Source organism: Ruditapes philippinarum, unplaced genomic scaffold (genome assembly GCF_026571515.1).
Source record: "Ruditapes philippinarum isolate M1 unplaced genomic scaffold, ASM2657151v2 ctg475_1_1_1_1, whole genome shotgun sequence".
Taxonomy (NCBI): Eukaryota; Metazoa; Mollusca; class Bivalvia; order Venerida; family Veneridae; genus Ruditapes; species Ruditapes philippinarum.
In genome coordinates this window covers 164,124-185,000 of record NW_026856980.1, presented here as the reverse complement: position 1 = coordinate 185,000, position 20,877 = coordinate 164,124, and the positions used below count along the sequence as shown (strand labels likewise).

At 34.2% G+C, this 20,877-nt stretch overlaps 2 protein-coding genes across 2 annotated transcripts in view; both read left to right on the top strand.

Moving 5' to 3' along the window:
* Positions 1–7,308, top strand: part of LOC132748344 (uncharacterized) — a 19,699-nt gene extending 12,391 nt beyond the window's left edge. Inside the window, exons 12-16 of the mRNA XM_060737927.1 lie at positions 1,775–1,930; positions 2,395–2,481; positions 3,473–3,656; positions 4,249–4,448; positions 6,860–7,308. Coding sequence (XP_060593910.1) covers positions 1,775–1,930; positions 2,395–2,481; positions 3,473–3,656; positions 4,249–4,448; positions 6,860–7,112 — 880 coding nt within the window. The 3' untranslated portion in view covers positions 7,113–7,308. The remainder of the gene's footprint in view (positions 1–1,774; positions 1,931–2,394; positions 2,482–3,472; positions 3,657–4,248; positions 4,449–6,859) is intronic.
* A 647-nt stretch (positions 7,309–7,955) lies between these two features.
* On the top strand, positions 7,956–19,157 carry LOC132748343 (uncharacterized). Its single transcript, XM_060737926.1, has 9 exons — positions 7,956–8,145; positions 10,980–11,634; positions 13,134–13,363; positions 13,575–13,689; positions 14,239–14,376; positions 14,793–15,091; positions 17,999–18,098; positions 18,487–18,578; positions 19,029–19,157. Exons 2-9 carry the CDS (start codon positions 10,980–10,982, stop codon positions 19,080–19,082), a joined length of 1,683 nt encoding a protein of 560 aa, XP_060593909.1. The 5' UTR covers positions 7,956–8,145; the 3' UTR covers positions 19,083–19,157.
* The last annotated feature ends 1,720 nt before the right edge of the window (positions 19,158–20,877 follow it).

Below are 20,877 nucleotides of genomic sequence, written 5' to 3'. Positions count from 1 at the left end.
AAGGTTTTGTCCAAAGAATTGTTGTGTCCATATACGAAGACAACCCATTCAAAAGAAATGAAGTCAAATATAGCAAAATATAAGCAAAATTCAAACACTCGACATTGAAGGCCATTATGAGTCAAGGTCAAGTTCAGTCTTGTCTACTTGAAGGTCTTATCCAAAGGGTAGTTGTGTCCAAGTACGATGCCGATTTATTTAGAAATTGAAAAAATAACGATAGATTAAATAATCACACGTATGTGAATCAATATGTCTTTTTGAAACAATATATTATTAGTATATAAGTACTATTACGTGTAGCAATATGTCGTTTTGAAAGGATATATTAAATAGGTTTGTACATCTAGCAATGTGTCGTTTGGAAACGGTAAAATAAACGTATAGTAATGTGTCGTTTTGAAACTGAAGATTGCATAAGTACGTGTAGCATTGTGTCGTTTTGAAACTGAAGATTGAATAAATACGTGTAGCATTGTGTCGTTTTGAAACTGTAGATTGAATAAGTACATGTAGCATTGTGCCGGTTTGAAACTGAAGATTGAATAAATACGTGTAGCAATGTGTCGTTCTGAAACTGAAGATTGAATAAATACGTGTAGCATTGTGCCGGTTTGAAACTGAAGATTGAATAAATACGTGTAGCATTGTGTCGTTTTGAAACTGTAGATTGAATAAGTACGTGTAGCATTGTGTCGTTTTGAAACTGAAGATTGAATAAGTACGTGTAGCATTGTGTCGTTTTGAAACTGTAGATTGAATAAGTACGTGTAGCAATGTGTCGTTTTGAAACTGAAGATTGAATAAGTACGTGTAGCAATATGTCGTTTTAAAACTGAAGCTTAAATAAGTACGTGTAGCAATGTGTCGTTCTGAAACTGAAGATTGAATAGATACGTGTAGCAATGTGTCGGTTTGAAACTGTAGAGTGAATAAGTACGTGTAGCAATGTGTCGGTTTGAAACTGTAGATTGAATAAGTACATGTAGCATTGTGTCGGTTTGAAACTGTAGATTGAATAAGTACATGTAGCATTGTGCCGTTTTGAAACTGTAGATTAAATAAGTACGTGTAGCATTGTGTCGGTTTGAAACTGAAGATTGAATAAGTACGTGTAGCAATGTGTCGGTTTGAAACTGTAGATTGAATAAGTACGTGTAGCATTGTGTCGGTTTGAAACTGTAGATTGAATAAGTACATGTAGCATTGTGCCGGTTTGAAACTGTAGATTAAATAAGTACGTGTAGAATTGTGTTGTTTAAAAACTGAAAATTGAATAAGAACGTGTAGCAATGTGTCGTTTTGAAACTGAAGATTGAATAAGTACGTGCAGCAATGTGTCGATTTGAAACTGTAGATTGAATAGATACATGTAGCAATATGTCGTTTTGAAACTGAAGATTGAATAAGTACGTGTAGCAATGTGTCGTTTTGAAACTGAAGATTGAATAAGTACGTGTAGCAATGTGTCGTTTTGAAACTGTAGATTGAATAAGTACGTGTAGCAATGTGTCGTTTTGAAACTGAAGATTGAATAAGTACGTGTAGCAATGTGTCGGTTTGAAACAATAGATTAAATAAGTACATGTATTTCATTCATAATAGTACACTTACTTTATGATACACTCGTTTAAATATGACCAGCCAGACATCTTTTTCAGACATATTTATATTCATGTATATATATTTGTAAGAAACATGTAAGATGTATACTACAATTGAATGTTAATCAGTTGCTTTAATTGACTTGCACGTACATTTGTTTTATATGAAGACAAACAGGTGCGTATACACAGATACTTGCCAGAATTATCGCCCATGATTTTATCCAGTTTGGAGTTGTCTTCCTTGTTATACTCCTCGCCTTTAGTGGATCATTCTTCCTGTCATTAAGGGGAGATAATGATCTGGACACACACACAGAAACAAGGTAACTTTCTTTTCAAAATATGAAAATTCTTTAACATTTTTATAGAATGTATCAGTTCTCGAATATTATCATATTAATAAATAGAAATGTTACTACATGTTCATAATTTTGACACATGTAACATTTTACCATGCAATATAAACTACACTCGCATATATAAGGATATCAAACATATGCTAAGTTCAACGCCCGAGGTTATTAAAGACTATATATGAATTATTCTAAGACCTCCAGCAGTTTCTATTAACGATACATCTTCTCGCTCTGTTGCATGTAGTTTCTTTTACAATGATTTCTTTACATTAAGGTCATAGTCTCTTCTTTCATACTGATCGGGTCCATTTTCTTCGCTTTTTTCAGACGTCTCCGCTTCTTCTGTTATCAATATTTTAAAGTGATAATAAAACCTCGAATTTTACCTACCTACATCAGATATATTTCATATTTACCTGAACATGTTTCAGTACATTTTGGCGAATTGTATTTGTCGGTGTGCGGTCTTTAACTGAGGCTCAACCAGTGGTGGATTACACGGGGGAGGAAGGATATGGGTAAGTTACACACAGTATGTTAGGCGTGTAAAGAAGGTAAACAAGTAATTTACTTAAGTAAAGAAGAGAAATTTGCAAGTTAAATATGTAAAGAAGGGAAATTTGAACGTTACATATGTAAAGAATGGAAACAGGTAAGTTTCGCATGTAAATAACGGGAATGAGTAAATTTCGCATGTAAAGATCGCATGTATAGAAAAGAAGTTGATAAATAACGCATGTAAAGAAGGGAAATGGTTAATCAATAATAAGCATAGACATGAATAAGTAAGTTAGGAAAGTAAATGAAGAAATTGGTAACGACGGTAAGTTATGCATTATGGAGAATTTGAACGTTTGACCGGGTGGTGAAATTCGGATAATATTGTCAATGAGCAAGAAGTTTGGTTAATTTAATATAATGTTATGTGAGTAATTTACACAGAGGAAATGATATTGGTAAGTTACACGGAAGAAAGGATATAAGTGAGTTTCACGGAAGAATGAATATGGGTCAGTTACAGCAGAGAAAAGGGATTTTGGTAAAGGAAGATAGTTGTAGGTTACACGGGGGAACATAGTAGGTGTATTGGTAAGATATTGAATTTGGTCGTTGTTAAAATGTGTTTTTGATATTTTATGGAAACTAAAACTAATATGTTCCCACGACCGTGCTTAAGTAATTTAATGTACTGTCAAGTTGTTGTGGATTTCTTATGATCGACACAAATAAGACAGACTCTGATTTTCATTCAGAATATTCTAAGTCTTTTACTGGTATCTAAAATTTCAAATTAAATCCTGATAAGTTTAGAAATACTTACATGTAATTTACTCCCGGTATTTATACGTGATTTCTTGATCATTTATTTCATATTTTAGTGTTATAACCTGAAATTGCATTTATTATTATTTATTATCATTTAATCATTTACTGACCATATTTATTTTGGAATACCTACATGTTTTATTTTGTAAGAGACATTTTTAATATTAATATATTATATTTTAGGACTGTCAGTGTAATATTTATGGTAATCTTCCTGTTTACGTGTATTGTTATTCTCCTCAACATCCTTATTGCACAATTGACGGACACCTATCAGAAGGTACAACAAGACGCACAGAGAGGGTTAGAGGTCAACAGAGCGTGGATTGTTGCCAGGGTGGAGCTAAATAGTTTCTATATCGGGCAGGTAAGTCGTTCTCCAGTAATATATTCTGATGGCAAACGAAATAATTTATCCAAACCAATGTTTTTGCAAATATGTTTCTTGTAAACCTAAACTATTTATGCCAGAATAAAATGGTTCTTTGTTTCATGTTGCAGCCGTGTAGTCTAATTGACCTTTACAATTACCATCATTCTTGTTATAATAAGGGAACCATGCAGTTAGATACATGCAATGTTACGGTCGAAACATTTCCATTATTTTTGTGTTGTATTTTGTCCGTATTGTTGTGCATTTTATTACTATCATTTGATGTACAGTGTAAATATACAGCCCTTACATCTTGCCGATTATATCATACTACACTTTTGTAACGTCGCTTTTCATTGGATAATATTGATGTTTATATGAACTACTCATTTTTACACGACCATTTGTGTTTTTTCTTATTTTTTTCCTCAAATAAAAGTAGTTTAATTTGCTGTATAATAAATTCGTTATAAAGGTTCTTGAACTGTGATATGACCCTACATAAATGATTGTTTGCAATATAACCCTCGCATTGTGACTCGGATATATATTTAAATAACCCTTTCTTTATTGTTTAATCTTTCAGAACTTCAGAAAAGCCAACTATAAAGAGTATGAAGATATCGAAGATTTGAAAGATGTACTCACTAAATGGGAGTCCCCTCCTCTAAATGAGATGAACAAATATGTAAAAGACATCTGGGATACATTAGATAATCATAAAATGAACCTGCTAACAATTCAACATAGGCTTGTACGTCAAGAAAATACACTCCGTAATATACAGTAAGTTCAATTCTTATAATATATTTGTTTTTCATTTTTTTTTTAAATGAGTAACCCCTAGTCAAAGTTATCGCATGGTTTGGAACTTTTCCTTTGTTCTTACTAACCCGTTATACTCAGTACACTTCAATGAGCATTTGAAAACTGTATTGATATATAACAGTACAGTTTTTTTCATTGATTCATATAAGAAAAAAACTCGACTGCTATATAGCAGTGTAGTTTTTTCACAGAGGCTCCAATGGGGCAGGGGTAACGAACATTCTCAGTAGCAAAAAAAAAAGGAATCAATAAAATAAAATAAATAAATACAATAAAATGAAATTTACACTCATTTAATCAAAAGGTACATCCGTTAAAAGAATTATTTCCACTGAAAAAAGCCCTTTAATCTTGAATCAACATTTGTAACAGTTTACAATCCGCCTCTAACATTGGATGTTTTTAGCTCACCTGTCACAAAGTGACAGGGTGAGCTTTTGTGATCGCTTTTCGTCCGGCGTCCGTCCGTCCGTCGCCCGTCCGTAAACTTTTGCTTTAAATGACATCTCCTCATAAACCACTGAGCCAATTTCATCCAAACTTCACAGGAATGTTCCTTTGGTGGTCACCTTTAAAAATCAAAGAATTTAATTCCATGCAGAACTCTGGTTGCCATGGCAACCGAAAGATCTTTAAATATCTTCTTTTAAACAACCCTAAGAGCTAGAGCTTAGATATTTGGCATGCATCATCTTCTAGTGAGTGTCTACCAAGTTTGTTCAAATAAAAGCCCTGGGGTCAAAATTGGCCCCGCCCCAGGGGGTCATTGATTTTCCCTATATGCATATAGTAAAAACTTAAAAAATCTTCTTTTAAAGAACCCAAAGAGCTAGAGCTAAGATATTTGGCATGAAACATCTTCTAGTGAGTGTCTACCAAGTTTGTTCAAATAAAAGCCCTGGGGTCAAAATTGGCCCCGCCCCAGGGGGTCATAGATTTTCCCTATATGCATATAGTAAAAACTTAAAAAATCTTCTTTTAAAGAACCCAAAGAGCTAGAGCTAAGATATTTGCATTGAAACATCTTCTAGTGAGTGTCTACCAAGTTTGTTCAAATAAAAGCCCTGGGGTCAAAATTGGCCCCGCCCCAGGGGGTCATTGATTTTCCCTATATGCATATAGTAAAAACTTAAAAATCTTCTTTTAAAGAACTGTAAGAGCTAGAGCTTAGATATTAAGCATGAAACATCTTCTAGTGCATGTCTACCAAGTTTGTTCAAATAAAAGCCCTGGGGTCAAAATTGGCCCCGCCCCGGGGGTCATTGATTTTCCCTATATGCATAAAGTAAAAACTTAAAAAATCTTCTTTTAAAGAACCGTAAGAGCTAGAGCTTAGATATTAAGCATGAAACATCTTCTAGTGAATGTCTACCAAGTTTGTTCAAATAAAAGCCCTGGGGTCAAAATTGGCCCCGCCCCAGGGGGTCCTTGATTTTCCCTATATGCATATAGTAAAAACTTAAAAAATCTTCTTTTAAAGAACCCAAAGAGCTAGAGCTAAGATATTTAGCATGAAACATGTTCTAATGGGTGTCTACCAAGTATGTTCAAATAAAAGCCCTGGGGTCAAAACTGGCCCCGCCCCAGGGGGTCCTTGATTTTCCTTATATGTGTATAGCAAAAACTTAAAAATCTTCTTTGAAAAAACCCAAATAGCTAGAGTTTAGATATTAAGCATGAAACATCTTTAAGTAAATATCTACAAAGTTTGTTCAAATAAAAGCCCGGGGTCAAAACTGGCCCTGCCCCAGGGGTGTCATTGTTTTTAACTATATGTGTATTGTAAAAACTTAAAAAATCTTCTTTTAAAAAACCCAATGAGCTAGAACTTAGATGTTTAGCATGAAACATCTTCTTATGGGTGTCTACCAAGTCTGTTCAAATAAACAAATAAAAGCCCTTGGGTAAAAATTGGCCGGGGGGATGGGGGGCTATATACAGGTGAGCGACCTCAGGGCCATCATGGCCCTCTTGTTTGTATATCTTTTTCTTTTGCGGCAGCGAAAACAACTTGAAAAAACTGCTTTATCATAAATAGCTGTAATGTAGCTAACGATTTACTTATTTATTTCTGTTACAAAAAAAGAAAACATTATGTCATTGCGATAAAACAGTTATATAGTGTATGAAACGAGTTAGTTACGAGGATATAACACTGGCTGGGGCGACATCGAGGGATGTTTCTGCTAAAAAAATTGCGAGGCCCCAGCCAGTAACTCGTTACTCGTAACTTACTCGTTTCATATACTATAACTGTTACTTAATAAATCTGAAAATCATATTTATAGACTGTATAAGCTCATATTGTGCACAAACCAAGATATCGTAACAGGAACTCTTGTATGACAGAAATTATTTTTTTCTTCCAGCGATCAGTTGCGTTGCCTGGTTGCCATGCATACAGGTGGATCACAGGATGTTCCAGACTCAACTATGTCACCATCTCGTCAGGCACCACGATTTTTCCGCAGTGATACAGAACAGAGCGAGTCTGTTGAAGCAGACGACAATTTCAACGTGGACTCAAAGAGGAAACATTTACTCAAAGGACATACCGTCTCCCCTGATGACGTCACACCTGACATAAATGATTTACTTGAAGACAAAAATTTGACAGAATAAATCATTCATATCATTATACACATTTTGCTATCCATTGCAATCGTCCATTTGAATGTTTTCCGGTAGATCTACATTGTACATTTATTATATTTACGACATTTTAGTATGTATTTTAAAAGCAGTGCTTTATTATGTCATATTGTGTGATTATGACTCATCAAATATTATTTTGAAATAAAGTTGGTGCGCTCTTAAAGTTATTAGTTCTATTTACTATTGAATAATGGCGAAACAAGTCAACAAACGAATGAAAAAGTGAGGTTTTGTACATCGGAAAATGTAGTGTTGCAATACATTATGTTATCGAGGAATCTTAAATACCCGTCTCCAGCGACCAGTTTTCTTTATAAAATCTGTAGTTCTCCATGGAGGTCTTCTAATCAAATTTAGTCTGAACTGATCTCGAAATATTTGTAAATAAAGAATCCGTTTATATTTAGTATATATGTATAATGGACGTTCCGGTTGATCCGTGCCTGATATAATATTCGTACAAATGAATCGTAACACATTTTAACTACGTGTATTAATCGGTCTAGTAAATCGACTGTTTATCAAAATAATTTCAAACACTTAATTGGTTAGTGTTTATTAGTAAGCATTTACCAAATTAAATTAGTTGTACGGCTGTGGCATTCTTGACTATAATTTAATTTTTGTACATGAAAATGCTTACTAATAAAGACTTACCGATGCATGTATGTAATGGTATCTTTTAACTTACTAATTACAGAGTCGTTCGAGGGCAAAGGGACAAGTTTTGCTAATCATTATTAATGATAATAGTATACTTATATTAGTGATAATTGTCAAACATAACGTTATAACACCAACGCCGTCGCGTCTATATATGTCCACAACGTTAATGTTGTAAACGTTCATTGTACAATATACGTCAGAGTTGACCACGTGCGTCAGTATTTTATAGTACGTTGTTAAACAGGTCGTGTAGTTAAAAAGACTGGAGGTTATTTTGCTGCCATCTGTTGGAGGTTTCATTTACTTCGTCTAAACCTGTGGAATAATTTTAAAAGTAAGTAATTATTTCCTACAATTGTATTCAAGACAATTAAAAATTGAAGCAATATTTCGATTATCTTATTTCAAGATATATGCTTTTATTATTAGTGCAGCATATTTTTTCTGAACCGACTACTGACTTTGTGTTAAATAACGATAGTTCGTTAAGAAAAGAACTGAATGTTATGTCAAGAATTGCCATTCTTTTTTAAAACAATTTAACACTTTATCATTTGAAATAGTTTGATATAGAAGTAGTGGAACTTTAATGTTGGTTTGCTTGATATTATTTTGACCTTAATTCATAAAATAAGTGTAAAATGTAAAATATTAAACCGCAAAAGTGTCAAAATTGTATGGAATCTTGGAGGGAACAGTTATTATGTGTCGTTTTGTTAAATAACAAATAAATCTTAAAATACAGGGCAGGTTTATTTATTTTTTAAATAAATATTAACATTATGAAATTTAAGAGGAAAATATGTTTATGGTTATAATGCTATAACTTAAATTTCTTTAGTACAATACAATACAATACAATACTTTTTATTGGTAAATCAGGTTACAAACATGGTAATTTTGTTCAGTTTTCCTTTTCTCACTCTGTCCATTTCGTATCTTTATTTTCTATATACAAAATTTGTACATTAATGTAAATGAACATTATTTGACGTGTAAATGGGCGTGGCCGCGCTTGCGTATATTTCACACGCACTATATATAAACGGCTATGATAATGTAGTTTGCATAATACAACGTAAAAAGAAAATTTAAAATATGAAAAAAATTAACATATTTAAGAAGAAAACACGGAGTTGGAATTAATTATCTTATATATACAAGCAAGATTATACAAAATATTTGTAAGAAATGTTTTAAGGACATGAGAAAAAATTGTTTTGTCTCAATGTGGTGTGTTAGCGTGACATTTTGACATTTATTATTCATGGACTGTCATGGTTTCGCAACTTTTTGTATAAAACAAAACCTCCTTTGTCAGGTATTTAACAAGCAGCTATATTAAATAATTATGATAAATTATGTTTACCAAGTTATCACATACAACAATAAAATATACAATTTTCATAAAAAATGTTTCATAGGCAATAAGGTATATATTTCTATACTGAATCTGCTGCACGTATGATCCTGTGTTACGTAATAGTTATTCATTGTCATATGATACATTTTATGTTCAAGTCACGTGTATTAGAGTTTAATGTTTGTTTTTGTAGTCAACTCGATAAGTTTATTTTATTTTCGTTTTAACTTCATGAATTCACGATTTTAACTTCACGAATTCCCCTTCGCGAATTCATGTTTTAAAATTCATGATTTCAGCTTCGTGAATACAAGAATTCAAATTTACGAATTCACAATTTCGTTGAAATTGCGAGTTTATGAAGTTGAAATCTGGAATTCATAAAGTTGAAATTGTAAATTCGTAAAGATGAATCGATCGAAATATTCAAGAAGTTGAAAAGTCTCCCCTGGCCTTTCGAAATATTTTTAACATAATTTATTATTTAATGAGGATTTTAATAACCTTATGATAACTAAATTAACAGTTCATAAGTTATCGCAACAATATTTTAACTTTTTAAAGTAAAATTAAAAACAGTTTCTGAATGTTTATGAACATCTGCTTGTACCCGGAGGTGTGCTGCTTACCGTGCATAATATCTTCAATAGACTTATTCATCTTTCAATCTGGACTAAACCATTCATTATTGTAAGGTTTCGAAGTAAGTACTGACTGACTGAATAGCAAACAATGTAGACCATGATAAGACGACACGAATTTGCACGTGCAATATTAGGTTACCGCCAGCAGAGCTAAGTAATAGAAAGAGCATCGAAACACGAGGGTATCTGATTTGTACGAGGGGGCGTAGCCCCCGAGTATTAATCAGATTGCCGAGTGTTTTGATGTTCTTTCTCTTTTGTATCATAGTCGAACATAAAAACACGTTCCCTGTAGTCACAATATGAAATCCCAGAAAAAAGTAACCAATGAACTAGCATCTGAATACGATATTTCTGACGCTTTCCTTTTCTCTGTCGTCACAATAAGTAAACCCCAGCAAAAATGATCCAATCAACGTGCATACTCTGGAGTGCGGGTAACTAATACGTGCACTCCAGTTAACGCACTGTGCATGTATGTATACGATTTAAGTCTGATACATTTTCAACAGAAAGGTCCCCAAACTATGATATAAAGGTTAATTACCAGTTTCCAAGGAACTTGTCTCCAATTACTCAAAATACTGTAACCGCCCCCGTAGTCGAGGGGTTAGAGTCGATGACTTCTAATCCAGTTACCTCGCTGGCGTGGGTCCGATCCCCGGGAGATGCTTTGGTAGTTTAGCGCGGAGGAAGGTAGTCTAGTACTGGTGTAACTCTCCAGGAACGATGGTTAGAGAACTACCCGCCTATATGACTAAAATACTGTTGGGAAAAGGCGTAAAATGAAATAAACAAACAAACAAACTCAAAATACTATTCCCTTTGGGATAAGTTTTATGTATAGAATGGAAATAATAAGAATTTATCATAACAATAAAATACAGATTACACTAGCTCTAGAGAGATCATTGTATAAAACGAATGAAAATACGTGTATTTAACTTTCATCAACGTGACAGATCAGCCCACAAGTTCTAATTGTCTTTATCTAGATAGGCAGCTCTGTATACATGAACATAAACACATTGAAACAATAGACATAACAGCAATCCCCATTGGCTTAAGATTGCAACTTTCACCTCGAAGTAAATTTGTGTACAACAGCTCTTATTTTACAAAGCATATTTTATGTTATACTTTCCATTTGTTTCTTTTCAGATGGCTAATTTGAACATAACAACAATTGTTATAGTGTTGGTGACAATTTATATCGTAAATGTTATGAGTCAGTCAACCACAAACAAACAAACAACTGTTCTACCAACAACACAAGTTGTCGCTAATCAAGAGTCAGTAAATGAGCCGACTGTAACGGGTACTGATCCAGCAAATACACACGTTGAAAAACAGCCACAGAAACGAAGCCAAGTAAAACGCAGGAAATTTAAACGACGTCTTCGCAAGAAACGCCCTTCAACAAAAAACAATACAGAAGTTATTGCACCCGATCCAGCTTCTGAAGCTGAACAAACTTTACAAACATTAGTGATCGAACCTAAAGAAGCACCGGTTGTCAAAACTGTAATGGCTGCACAAGTAAAGGTAGCTGCCAAGAATAAACCATTGAAAATCGCACAAAAACAGCCCAGAGTTCAGCCAGATAATAGAGCTAATGCAGTGGTAGCTAAACCGGAGAAAAATTCAGCCGGTTTTGGACAAGAAATGTTTTTTGACATGTTTTCTGATAATGATACAACAACCATTCAGCCTGAGGCCGCTGGTCCCCCGCCAAATTTTAATGTCAATAAAGTTCCGCCAACAAAAGTTGTACCAACAGTAGATACGAAAAATGCAAAGGCATACGACGGCTCATGTAAGTCCAGTTTTAAAATATCTTGAACGAATATTCACTTTTTATTTGAAGATAACAATTTTATGCCGGCTATTTTGACAATGTCATATTTATTGGACTCAATATTATTGTTCGTGTGATAAAAAAAAACTTTAAACAGCAGTAAATGGGTTTGTACGATTCGAGCATAATTTACAAAATATGTCTTCATTTTTACGAGAGTGACACTGATTTGGCTTATATGTTTCACGAGCAAGTCAATATTCTTATAAGTTTTAGATATTGCTATACCAGGATTGCATAAACAAAAAATACCAAAGAAATAGATCAGTTCATAACTATAACCTTATAAGACACGTATTATGTATTTCCATGTATCTAACATACATATACGTAGGAAATAGATATCCATTTTGAGTGCATTGTTGTAGAATACTGCATGATTCGAGTTCATATGTGTAGGAATATAGATCAAGATACAAAGCATTTAACGATTAACCGTGCATTATTATATTATTTTGCAAGAAAAATTAATATCAATTTCCATTCGTACATGTAAACAAAACAGAAATTTGATAAAAATGCGTTGAGCTAATTTAGTTTAAGAAATACAGCGTTTTCATTGGATGACAAATAAAGCTGGACACTAAAATGACGTTGTATCTGACGTCATATGACATGTTAGCATTCATCTTTATGTTGTTCATATATCGTCCTATAATGCACTTGATCGTTCTATCTGTTCGATATGGGGATATCGTGTAAAGCGTATGTCATCCGTAACATTAGGACGTCACACTAGCAACGTCATTCAGAATCACACTAATATAACAATACTGTACTTTATGGAACTGCTATGGTAACTGAAATAACATTTGCCTGATAATTATTTTTGATATCAGGTTAGTAACCTGATATCAAAAATAAGACCCGCCCATTTCAATGGACTTGTTTCAATAGCTTATATTTTCATTTTTATTAGCCTTTGAATTCTACAATTCTCGCATCAAGATGTGATATATTTTTTTATTCGTGTTCAATTAAAAAAAATAGTTAGCGAATAGTTAAGCTCCAACTTAATGAACTGACGTCTCGGCTGATATGGGCTGAGAGGGCTCGGCAAGCCACGCCTCTTTCTAGCCCAAGTAAGTCTAGCTTTAAAAAATTGATCACTATCAAAAGATAGCAGCATGTTTTTCCCTATTAGTACGGATTTTTTGACGTCGTGTCGTATTTGTGCATGTAATACAATCATAATTTGTAGCACAATATGAAAGTCATTTATGATAAATGGGATTATGTTGTACTTATTAAACTAGATATTTTTATTTCTGTTTAATGGATATATCAAATCTTTTATCTAGAGAGCAAAAACATCTTTAACAAAGATTTGACGACATTTAGTGGTAACCGCGAGAAAACCATAACACTGAAGTACTGGCGTTTGAATAAAGAAGCAATATATAACATTGTTGTTTTGTCTACTAATGTTTTTCTCATTGTTTGGTGAACGTTTTCAGTATGCAGCGACAACTACAAACCACACGACACGTTAAAGACGAAGTATTTAATGAAATCTGCAGACAACAGTTGGGGCGCTTTAGACTGTGCTCCAAATATGGGAACTGGCCTCGTTTGGAGACAAGATCTTTGCTCTTGCGGCGAGGAATTAGTGGCCGTTGATCCAAACGATTGGTGCGGGAGTCTGGGGTACAGTCCACACTTAGGAGATAAACATAAATATATTAGGGTATAAACAGTTTCTATCGCATAAGGCAACGCCTAAAATTAACAGCTGTCTGTTTTAAGAAATGTACTGTTTAGTGTTTTGTAAAATAACTATGACTCGTTTTATTTAATTTCAAAATCAGTTTTTCAAATAAGAATATCAAATGATCTAATTACCATTGTATCAATGTAAATATATCAACACTTATGTACAATCTTACATTAACATTTAGAAAGACCAGGGTGTTAACGTGAACAAGACTTGTCCAGCAACACTAGTCTGGTCACAGGACAAATGTTTATGTATATATGATCCTACAGTAGAAGCAAGGCCCATAGAAAATACAGGTAAGTCATTTATATCTACACGTAATCAACCAACCAATCAGAACCATTGAAAAACTGTAAAACGGAGCATTTAAACTCCAAAAGTTAAGTAATTGGTGTTAACATGTGAAGGAATATATGAGCCGCGTCACGACAAAACCATCGTAATGCGTTTGCGACCAGCATGGATCCAGACCAGCCATGCTGTTCGCTATCAGTTTCTCTACTTGTAATAGGGTTTGTAAGCGAACAGCATGGATCCTGATCAGAATGCGCGGATGCGCAGGCTGGTCTGGATCCATGCTGGTCGCAAACGCATCACGTTGGTTTTGTTGTGACGCGGCTCATATATTGTAATGTCTATCCGACTTACCCGGTTTTCACAGATTATTCTTAATACAAAGCATACGATAGTCACTGTCTTCAGTAGTATCACGGGAGGTTAAGTATGAAAAACCAGACTCACAATTTGCCCTACCAAGGCAAAAATACGAAGATACTACAAATTAAAGACATATGATTGTTAACTTATCTCCAATGTTTTAAATACAACAAATGTTATATTTACAGTGACATTTGTATGCAAAACAATTTTAAAGATGGAATTTGAAGGGAACTTAAAAGACTCAGCGATGGGATATCAGATACAAACTGTTGACATAAAAAGACGCGGAAAATTGCCTCGAATCCGCTACCGGAAAGTTCCAGGTATCTAAAATAACAGTTTAAAACACCAGTGTAAATGTATGAACGTTCAAGACGTTTTGCAATTGTCTGATGGAGACCTTCTTTTCTTATAGCACACATTTAACAGGAAGCAAGGCTAGGATTTGCCAATTTTTCATCGTATATAATCTTAGTTCTGTTTAAATAACTTAAATAAAAATGCCAATCATTAAACTTTTATGTTAAGTATAGCTTAGCAGTATATATTTTATGTAAAGTATAGTTTAGCAGTACATATTTAACGTTAAGTATAGTTTAGAAGTACATATGTTATATTTTATGTCAAGTATAGTTTAGTAGTACATAGTTTATGTTAAGTATAGATTTGACAGTACATATTTTATGTCAAGTATAGTTTAACAGTACATTTCTTGTTACATATATTGTTATATTTTCAGGTTCAACAGAGAAAGCTGCTATGATAGTTAGCCAACCTTTAAAGTTTCTTGCTTTTCGTGGCAATGATTTTCAAAAACAAATCACATATGCATTAAGTTTCAAGATATCACCCCGACATAATAACAGAGATAATTTTATGGTTTTATTAACGGACGAATGTAGAGGCAGTGGTGGTGGACAGAATAAAGCAAGAAAGCCAAGCATTAGATTAGCTTTTCAGCCAAATACAAAAACCTTTAATTTTCAGTTTAGAACACTGGATAAGGAAGTAGATCAGAACATCAATAAAACAACAGCAGTAAGTTAAAGCATATGTTATTACCGCTTCATGTCCTCCTATAGTTTTAATTTACACATATCACTAATGTCATAGAAAGAAGAGAGTAGGTGTTAAATGATGAAATAAAAAGCTACCTTAAACTGAAAAGCTTATGTTTGCAACTTCAATTAATACACAGGACTGATAACTTATATTCATGTTGTCTGTTATATTTTCTACCAATGCCGTCTGATTGTGTTGTTTGATCTCGTTGTTTGATAGCATTGTCTACGAGTGTTGTCTGAAGGTGTGGTCTGATTGTGTTGTCTGAAAATATTGTCTGATTGTGTTGTTTGAAAGAGCCGTCTTTGTGTTGTCTATTGTGTTGTCTAAAAAGGGTCGTCTTATTGTGTTGTCTGAAGGTGTTGCCTGATTGTGTTGTCTGAAAGTGACGTCTGAAAGTGTTGTCTGAAAGTGACGTTTGAAAGTGTCGTCTGATTGTGTTGTCTGAAAGTGTCGTTTGGTTGTTTTGTCTGAAAGTGTCGTCTGGTTGTTTTATCTGAAAGTGTCGTCTATTTGTGTTGTCTGAAAGTGTCGTCTGATTGTTTTGTCTGAAAGTGTCGTCTGATTGTTTTGTCTGAAAGTGTCGTCTGGTTGTGTTGTCTGAAAGTGTCGTCTGGTTGTGTTGTCTGAAAGTGACTTCTGATTTTGTTGTTTGAAAGTCTCCTCTGAAAGTGCTGTCTTATTGTGTTGTCTGAAAGTCTCGTCTGATTGTGTTGTCTGAAAGTGTCGTCTTATTGTGTTGTCTGATTTTGTTGTCTGAAAGTGTCGTCTGATTGTGTTGTCTGAAAGTGTCGTCTGATAGTTTGTCCGAAAGTCTCGTCTGATTGTGTTGTCTGAAAGTCTCGTCTAATTGTGTTGTCTGAAAGTCTCGTCTGATTGTGTTGTCTGAAAGTCTCGTCTGAAAGTGTCGTCTTATTGTGTTGTCTGATGTTGTTGTCTGAAAGTATCGTCTGATTGTGTTGCCTGAAAGTGACTTCTGATTGTGTTGTTTGAAAGTCTCGTCTGAAAGTGTCGTCTTATTGTGTTGTCTGATGTTGTTGTCTGAAAGTCTCGTCTGAAAGTGTCGTCTGATTTTGTTGTCTGAAAGTGTTGTCTGATTGTGTTGTCTGAAAGTGACTTCTGATTGTGTTGTTTGAAAGTCTCGTCTGAAAGTGTCGTCTTATTGTGTTGTCTGATGTTGTTGTCTGAAAGTGTCGTCTTTTTGTGTTGTCTGAAAGTCTCGTCTGAAAGTGTCGTCTGATTTTGTTGTCTGAAAGTGTTGTCTGATTGTGTTGTCTGAAATAGTCGTTTGATTTTGTTGTCTGAAATGTTAGTTTGATTTTGTTGTCTAAAGGTGTCGACTTTTTGGGTTGTCTGAAAGTGTCGTCTGATTGTTTTGTCTGAAATGGTCGTTTGATTTTGTTGTCTGAAATGGTCGTTTGATTTTGTTGTCTAAAGGTGTCGACTTATTGTGTTGTCTGAAAACGTCGTCTGATTGTGTTGTCTGAAAGTGTCGACAGATTGTGTTGTCTGAAAATGTCGTCTTATTGTGTTGTCTGAAAGTATCGTCTGATTGTGTTGTCTGAAAGTGTCGACAGATTGTGTTGTCTGAAAATGTCGTCTTATTGTGTTGTCTGAAAGTATCGTCTGATTGTGTTGTCTAAAAGTGTCTACAGATTGTGCTGTCTGAAAGTATCGTCCGATTTTGTTGTCTGAAAGTGTCGTCTGATTTTGTTGTCTGAAAGTGTCGTCTGAAAGTGTTGTCTGAAAGTGTCGTCTGAAAGTGTTGTCTGATTGTGTTGTCTGAAAGTGTCGTCTTATTGTGTTGTCTGATGTTGTTGTCTGAAAGTGTTGTCTGATTGTGTTGTCTGAAAGTGTCGTCTTATTGTGTTGTCTGATGTTGTTGTCTGAAAGTCTCGTCTGAAAGTGTCGTCTGATTTTGTTGTCTGAAAGTGTTGTCTGATTGTGTTGTCTGAAATGGTCGTTTGATTTTGTTGTCTGAAATTTTAGTTTGATTTTGTTGTCTAAAGGTGTCGACTTATTGGGTTGTCTAAAAGTGTCGTCTGATTTTGTTGTCTGAAATGGTCGTTTGATTTTGTTGTCTGAAATGGTCGTTTGATTTTGTTGTCTAAAGGTGTCGACTGATTATGTTGTCTGAAATGGTCGTTTGATTTTGTTGTCTGAAATAGTCGATTGATTTTTTTGTTTGAAGGTGTCGACTTATTGTGTTGTCTGAAAGTGTCGTCTGAAAGTGTTGTCTGAAAGTGTCGTCTGATTTTGTTGTCTGAAAGTGTCGTCTGAAAGTGTTGTCTGAAAGTGTCTTCTGAAAGTGTCGTCTGATTTTGTTGTCTGAAAGTGTCGTCTGATTTTGTTCTCTGAAAGTGTCGTCTGATTGTGTTGTCTGATTGTGTTGTCTGAAAGTGTCGTCTGATTGTGTTGTCTGAAAGTGTCGTCTGATTGTGTTGTTGTTGTCCGAAAGTGTCGTCTGGTTGTGTTGTCTGAAAGTGTCGTCTGATTTTGATGTCTGAAAGTGTCGTCTGAAAGTGTTGTCTGAAAGTGTCGTCTGAAAGTGTTGTCTGATTGTGTTGTCTGAAAGTATCGTCTGAAAGTGTTGTCTGAAAGTGTCGTCTGAAAGTGTCGTCTGATTGTGTTGTCTGAAAGTGTCGTCTGAAAGTGTTGTCTGAAAGTGTCGTCTGAAAGTGTTGTCTGATTGTGTTGTCTGAAAGTGGCGTCTGATTTTGTTGTCTGAATGTGTCGTCTGATTGTGTTGTCTGAAAGTGTTGTCTGAAAGTGTCGTCTGATTTTGTTGATTAATAACTACAATTTAACGTTTGAATACAGCAATAGACAGACCTTCTAAGGAAGTGACATGAAGGTTTTTATAATGATTATATGTGATTACAGGATATGTACGGTTGGTATAAGGTTGTTGTTTACCTGGAATATGAAACATTAACAATGGAAGTGAATGGCCAGAAAGTGTTTGAACAGAAAGATATGCTGGGTAAGATTTCCTTTATAAACAAACAACCGATGATCAATATTTTAGATATTTAAACTTCAATTCATTACCTAGCAAATGTAGTATTACATGATTTACCAAATACATTCTTATTTAAACTTAAGATATCATTTTCCCCCATATATATCCAAATGAACCAATCATCAATAATGAGTTTTAAAGCGGTTTTTTGTTTCAATGTAACTTTGATGCCGCATATAAAGGTTTTATTATTTATTCTTTAACTTTTACGCTTTATTGACTGCACTGGGTTCTGAATTCTTATCGAATGTTTTAACCGAAAAAGATATGTTACTTACGACCTGACAGTAGCGTGACATAAGTTTATATCTTCTTTAAATGATTACTATTTTTACATGTTTATACATAGGTAAGATTCCTCAGAATAAGTGCCCACTGTTTATCGCCGGTAGAGGGCCTGCCTACGATAGAACTGAAGATTTCTATGGCTATATGGACAATGTAAGAACAGTTTTTATTTTATGAGATGAGTGTCTCGTTAATTAACAAGTTTGTTAGACACTGATGCTAAATTCTTTAGTTTTAGATAAACTTAAATGAGATTTATGATATACAAATGTATATTATAAAATGCCGTCGATTGGGTAAATTATATAGGGTCATATAGCTGAGATCAATTTCTGAAGAAAAAAAAATTCTGAACAATAAAGGGATTTATGCCTTGTATAGTCTTGTATAGTCTTACAAGTACAATGTATAGATTACAGGTGACATTACTAACTGCCAGGCAAATATTTCAAAGTATCCCACCTTTAAAATATTTGAAATTATTGTTGAACATGATGTCATTATAAAATATAACCTCGTTTTCACTAACATATCTTGACCAAGTTAACAGGTTATTTGTTAAACACTAGAGTGATATTATTGTATACGTGTCTTTATTTACAGGTACAACTCGTGAAAGATTGCAAGTTCCACGAAGCCAACATCAAGTTTCTGTGATCAAGCTTAAATTCCTTTAATACTTTATTGTATAAATGTTATTTTCACGTCATAATATATTGATTTTAATAACTATTGTTTGTTTTTCTGTATCTTTTTTAAACAATGTTTGGTGATATCTCGGCGGTTGATACACTATACCAGCTTTCCTGGATAACTCATCAGTAATTGCCAATTTCCCCACAAATAACCCACATTATATGTATTAGCTGTGATAGACAGGTGAACATTTGATAAATTGTCTCCTCGCTTAAGGACCTAACCAGTGAACCCCGCACTCGGAATCCAATACTCTATTTTGAGCATGGGGGACACAAAATAATATACCTTAATATGTATCTTTGTTTTCCTGAATTTGGATATTTGTTTATTTTGTTTGGAATCAATATATCATTGAAACAATCACAATTACTTAGCTATCTGCATCATCATCACGCAAGAGTTTATTTGCCACAACATGAACGGTAATTGTTAATTCATTTGAAAAATTAATACAATATCAGGTAAAAAAAACACTATAAAATATCATTCAGCAACCATGGAACTTATAAATTGTGAAACTATGGGCTTTGTAATATCTACTGATTAAAACGGATAATCACTGTTATTAGCCTTCATATCAATGTATTATAATATTTAATGGGAAGCAGACATTTACATAAGTAAAGAAAAGACATATTTATGTAAGGAATACTATATTGTATCATAGTTTGGAGACCTTTCTGTTGAAAATGTGTCAGGGTTAAATCGTATACATATACATGCACAGTGCGTTAACTGGAGTGCGGGTATTAGTTACCCGCACTCCAGAGCATGCCCATTGATTGGCTCATTTTTGCTGGGGTTTACATATTGTGACGGCAGTGAAAGTGAAATCGACAGAAATGTCATATTTAGATGTTCGTTCATTGGTTCATTTTTGCCGGGGTTTCATTTTGTGACAACAGGGAACGTGCTTTTATGTTTGACTCGGGGGCTACGCCCCCTCGTACAAATCAGATAGCCTCATGTTTCGGTGCTCTTTCTATTACTTACACCACACATGTGAGATTTTTTTTAGATTGACAATGTCGCTTCCTAACCTAATATTGTTTTCCTTGTGATGACAAACAAAATATTTTCTTCTAATACGAATTGTCAAAACAAGGAGTGGATGTAATTTCGTAAAACAAAACTGGACAGAAAGGAGTCTCGCATTCATTAAGTTCTAAATATTAGATTAAAAGTTCTTTTAAGAAAAGAATCCCTTTTAACTTTTGCATGTGTTCGCGATTTTTACGGTGCAGAATGTACACTTAAATGCTTCTATAGCTTGTTAAGTTAACATTTTCTACATCTGTGAACAATATCAGCTAAAGGACATTTTGTGCATGAATCTCGTCCTATATTAGGTAGAAGTTTGAACCCTCCTTTTCAAGCCCTTTAAAATAAGATTCAACCCCAGTTCTAGTAAGGACCGAATATAACTGCACGAGCGTTGATTATGATTCATAAAGAGCCTAATCCTAAAATGAGCTGCCACCGAAGTTCTCATTATTATTACAAATAAGGAAACATTAAGTGTTATGATGCCCTGTATCCATCTAAATTCGAGGGAATTGTCTTACGGCGTTGGTTTGAAGGAAAATATTTTGTTTGAAATGCAAAAGGAGAAACCCTGACCTTTATGTGACTTTTCATAATTTTAAAATGACTTATGACTAGCCCAGAGTGGTATGTCAAACTACCGAGGAAACCGACATATTCGAACGCATGAATTACAATTGTCGTGCCGTGCCAGCCCGCTTAGCTCAAT

Bases quoted from the DNA above. Each gene is read 5' to 3' on its own strand.
- LOC132748343 (XM_060737926.1), top strand. From the start codon at position 10,980: ATGGCTAATTTGAACATAACAACAATTGTTATAGTGTTGGTGACAATT. The intron at 13,690-14,238 runs GTAAGTCATTTA...TTATATTTACAG, and splicing joins AAGGCCCATAGAAAATACAG to TGACATTTGTATGCAAAACA. The intron at 18,579-19,028 runs GTAAGAACAGTT...CTTTATTTACAG, and splicing joins TCTATGGCTATATGGACAAT to GTACAACTCGTGAAAGATTG.